Consider the following 5,299-nt stretch of genomic DNA (forward strand, 5'->3'; position numbering starts at 1 on the left):
TGAAGTATTCCTGGCAAGAAGCATTTTGTAATTTTAGTAATTAAACCTTAAGCTCTTTTACTTATTTATTTCATTGGTATTTTACGCCGTCCTCAAGAATATTTCGCCTATCTCAGGAGAGGAAGCCAGCATTTAAGCTCTTTTAAGACAAGAACATTCGAAGAATTTCACTAAGAATTGAAAAAAGTTTCTATTTATTAAATAAAATAATATTAAATCAGAATGCTGAAGTTAAAAATGTATCACATGCTATATTTCGGCGCATCTTTGTGGTTACAGACATAAATATCAATTGTGAGGAATATTTTTGATGATGCACACTGGCATGAAGAAAACATCATACTTTTCTTACTTCAAAATTCAAAATTACTGTTATTTTGTCCTATGCTAAATTGATCTGTGGTCATTCATAAATTTTTCTACTTTTTGCGACCATGTGGGTTTCGTTGTTTAAACCAGTCTCAGCACATGAAGAGTTCCCTGCCAGTGAGGACTATCATCAGCTATTTCCAGGGGACCTAACTCACGATAATCTCTCAGATCAATCTCATTAACCTTTTCAAACCCTAGTTTGTCGAATATTCGTCTCGAGTGCGCGCTGGTGCAATCTATTACGGCAAGCTGTACGCCAAGGTGACGCGCTATCTCCAATGTTTTTTCAAACATTTTTATTCCAATGCCTCTGCGCCCATAATTTTTGTTAACCGTCATGCCTCGGGATTCCAATATTTTATCCACTCCGTAATGCTTAAAATAGTCCTTAGTTATGGCTAAGTGATGCAATATCTCGTCGTCTTTTCTCAGTTTCTGGCAGTTTGGATCACTATCAGGGAATGTCCATATTTGAGGGTTTTCCGGGGTTGCAATCACACACATGTTTATCCCAACAATTTTACCCGTTGCTTTCTCTTCTACGGCGACCGATACTTTGTTATGGACAGCCTCAGCGAGAGCGTAATTCACGTACGCTTCGCATTCTCGTGGAACTTGTATTTTTAGGGAAACCGCCAAAGGTTCGGACCTCCAGAAGTCGTAATAGAGTTGTCGAACTTGGTCGGCGTCTTCAGGAGTAATGGAGCGATATACAAACTGATCCGCCATATTGAAACCTGTCAACAGCGTATGTATTTCTGAAAACAATAAACTGAAAATTATACAGTATATACATTACGTGTGTTTTAACAGACATAAACAGCCACATACAGAAGGTTGGCGCTCGTTTTAGAGCTAAATACAAAATGAAATGCGCCATACAAATACGTTTTTTTTTTAAACTTACAATCAGCCATATAGTAAATGGCCAACAAAATATGAAATCGTGAAATGATGAAGAGAATGTTGAGGTTGATAGAGATATCTATATACAAGGGGATGTATTGAGCGTGTGACGTATGTATTTGACATGTATACTTATTTATTTAATTGCAGTTTTACGCCGCTCTCAAGAATATTTCACTTATACGACCGCGGCCTGCATTTACTGTCGATGGGACCAAGCAGAGCACGAGGGAAACCCACGACCATCCGCAGGTTACTAGTCGATCTTCACGCTTACCTACTGGATATACAGATAAGGGACTGACCTTGCAAAAGGTTGGCCGCGATTTGCCTATATAACATAAGACCTGTAACACGTCAAATGCCTATTTATGGGCAAAGCTAATTCCCAATTGATCTCACAAACGTGGTCGCTGTGAGCTCAAATGCAGATCATGCTGGCTTCCAATCCGGCCGTACGTGAGAAGGTCTGGAAGAAGCCTGTGGACGGAAGTGGGTTTCCCCCGGGGCGGTTTCCTTCCACCATAATGGTGGCCGCAGTCGTATAAGGGAAATATTCTTGAGTACGGCGTGAACCATTAATCAAATAAGTAAATAAATAACTTCCGCATTCATTACTTGAAATAACAATGACACCCTCTGAGAAGCATACCTGTGTACACTAAGTAAACAAACAGACCTACCTGAAGTTTCAGGATGTGACAGTAAGATACGGTAATAACTGACTCGGATACTAAGAGAAGATTAGCTAGAACCTGGAAAAAGTAGGGGAGTAGCTGCTATTCTCTCCACCACAGACCACACTACGTCTACGGACGTCTGCATAAAGCGAGTAGGGAGTAGGCGAGGCATGTATGTCAAATACATATAGGTTGAAAGGCCTACATCTCAGAGATTGCGCCTATCTGTATTTAATAGTAGCTATTTCCAGGCACTAGGTATCTGGGTTGAGGATTTCCCAAACTGGGGAGCATACAAAAGAGATAAGAGGTACAAGGTCTTCAGATACGTAATATATCAACACAGATAAGGTTGGGATTTATCTTTTTGTTACCCTAATGAACTAGACGTTGTATGCTAGCGATAACATATACAATGTCCGTAAATATAATGTCCGCTGGGGTGATAAATTTGTGGTGATACGCTTGTGGAGATCAACTGACTGACTGAGTGGAGTTCAACGGCGTACACAAGAATTTCTCACTTTATACTTCATTTATATCAAATTTTTAACACTGTACATGTTGAGTAAGGAGGATTTCCTCTCACTACATCATGTCTGAGCCAAGCTACATTAAACCACAATATAAACCCCCACCCAGTATTTTGATAAAATTAACTGCGATATCAAATTCCTTTCAATGCCGTTTTTCAAGGGATGGGGGGGGTCATAAAATGGACTCTTAGCAATACATTTCCGTAAATGAAAAAATGGACAACCGATGGTAACGCTGAGGAACGTCAGGGAAGCAGGAGTGGGGTCAGTTTGGGAAATCCCACACTTCAGTACCGAGTATGTCTGCCGTTTACCTGCTGCACTGCTTCACATCGTTGACGCATAGACCTGATGACACGGTCAATTGTTAATGTTTTGTCAAACCAGTGTGAAAGCCAACGCATTTTCCGCGATGTTACCCAGAACTAGAAGTTGCCGACGAACACACCGGTCAAGGACACTCCACAGGGGTTCAGTTGATGGCACATCAGGTGAATACGTTGGCCAGTCGCGCACTTAACGTTTTCGACAGCTCTAAGGGTCATGCCATCGACGAGTATGCTGATGGCGCGCTCTCGTTGGTTTTGTGGCAACTGTGGCGTCGTGCTTTTTGACAGAACTTGTGCACCAGAGAGTAAGGAGTGCCAGGGAACACCTTAAACATAACTGAATACTGCAGATAGGGCCACATCTGTCTGACGGGTCAAAATGGTGAACAGGCTTGAAATCAACAACACTTTGGTTTTGGAGACTGGAATGTACACTGGTGTATGGTTTTGCTCTTAGCCATCCTTGGTACTATAATCACAGCATTATATACCTTGTGCAATGTTTAAAAAAAATGTGTGGCGTTTATATTTTTGTTCAGTATATTTTTCATTGGGTTACGAGAACACGTAAACAAAATATTGTAACGTGTCTTAGGGAAAGGGGGAAAAGCTTGCGGGAGGGTCTTTTAGATGTTTAATTGGAACACAAATATAGAAAATCAAACAGCCACTATGACATGCACTCAAAAAATTGATCTGTTAAGTTTAACAGAAAGTCTGTTGTCTGAGTTATGGTAGAATGTATCCCGTTATTATAACACGATAGTCTGTCATACTCAACATAATTCATGTTAGTCTAATGGAATCTTTATGTTGTATTAATAGAATATATATGTTGTATTTAGCAGAGCTGCAATAGCAAAATACATTCTAGCATCACTTAGACGACAGACTTTGTTAAAAATTTGTGGATGTAACTGGTAATTTTTCTCTGAAAAGTGGCAAAGGTGATAACCGCCCAAAGCCCTAATCCCATAAGATTGCTTTGAAATGTAAGCTGACATCAACAAGCTTGTTCTATATTTTTTATTTGCCGAGCCTTATCCCGCTTCTTTTCTATAAACAGGGTTCTAAGGAAACAGAACAGACAAGTTTTTTAATATGTAACTGACAGCCGTATGGAAACAATGTATTATTGTACTAAATACATATATTTTGACTTTGAAGAGGCAATATTATAAAGTATCGAGCTGTAGATTCTCCACTCTGAAACCACAAATAAAAACGCCTGAGGATTCCTTGATCTGGGATGATGTTTTAAAAGAAACATAACTTTGCAAATCAGAATATGAATGCCGTGACATGGCCCACAAACATAAAACCCCTGCAATGATGCTATATCCACAGACGATATCCCACGCCCGAGTTATTAATCAAGAATACGTGGATATACTCGATATATGAGCTGACCATAAACTTTCTCTGCCCGTGAAATTGCCTCTAGCACTAAAATTCTTGCGTGTGGTGGAAGATTTTAGAAGCACTGTATATACCCAAACAGGAAACAGTTTCATCAGCATCTCCCTTTCAACATATAGTATAAGTAAAATGAACAAGGACGGACAAAAATAACGAATCATCCTTCAACAAACGGTTCTTGAGATGGGTTATGTATTTGCATTAACTCCGCCACCACATACATGCAATCAGTTTATAATGAGACCATTACACAATGATTCTTAACACTGTGCATGGGAAATTTGCCTACTAGCTGCCAAGTCACCAATTTAGGCCTGATACTGCCTCTGGTCAAACTATTGGACACGTGCATAGGCCAAGTCACGGGACCTCTGGATCAAACCTGGATAGGGTAATACAAAAGACTTTAAAAATGGTACTTGCTGCTGCTTCGCTTGGAGCTCAGCATTGAGAGGTTAGATCAAAGAACCATGGTTGGCCCGGTATCAGTATGATGTGGCTGGGTGGGGTGTCATGTCTGGTGTCTTCGGCATGATACTCCAGTGGCGGCAACATTTTGGCGGCATGGACTCGCCCTGCCACAAGAAGGCACAACATCTGTACACACACCTAATGACTCGTCGTCGTCAAATGACTGACAACTTGTTAGGAACGACGTTAAACCGCAAGCATACCTGCTTAGGATCTTTAATATTCACAATCTGATAATGCACAAGTATTATTAGAAATCATTGAAAAGTATTTTGTATGAGACCTCAGACTGTATAATATTCTTTGAAAAATTGGGTTACCCCTTACATGTTCAACATACATGGAAAATGCACATCATAAAAGGTTTTGGTGGCGTACATGCGGCAAACTGGATTCACCGCTACACCGCTCATATTGTTCCTATATGAACAGATTGATTCGCGTGTTAGACATCCATCCAGGTGTAAAATCGTAACGTTTGTCTTTGAGTTTCCGGAAATGGTGGCCAGGTTAGGTCGAAATATAAGACACTTAAATCAAATCAATACATTAGGTATTAATTCTTGCAAAAAGTGTAAGGTTTATT

General features: G+C 40.1%; 1 protein-coding gene across 1 annotated transcript; it reads right to left on the reverse strand.

Annotated features, from left to right (window-relative positions):
• Positions 1 to 450: 450 nt before the first annotated feature.
• On the reverse strand, positions 451 to 1,101 carry LOC135461540 (uncharacterized). The gene has a single exon (XM_064738684.1). It carries the CDS (start codon positions 1,099 to 1,101, stop codon positions 451 to 453), a length of 651 nt encoding a protein of 216 aa, XP_064594754.1.
• Positions 1,102 to 5,299: the final 4,198 nt, after the last annotated feature.

This window comes from Liolophura sinensis, chromosome 1 (genome assembly GCF_032854445.1).
Source record: "Liolophura sinensis isolate JHLJ2023 chromosome 1, CUHK_Ljap_v2, whole genome shotgun sequence".
Classification (NCBI taxonomy): domain Eukaryota; kingdom Metazoa; phylum Mollusca; class Polyplacophora; order Chitonida; family Chitonidae; genus Liolophura; species Liolophura sinensis.

Excerpts from the sequence above, each read along its gene's own strand:
- LOC135461540 (XM_064738684.1), bottom strand. The coding sequence starts at position 1,101 with ATGGCGGATCAGTTTGTATATCGCTCCATTACTCCTGAAGACGCCGAC.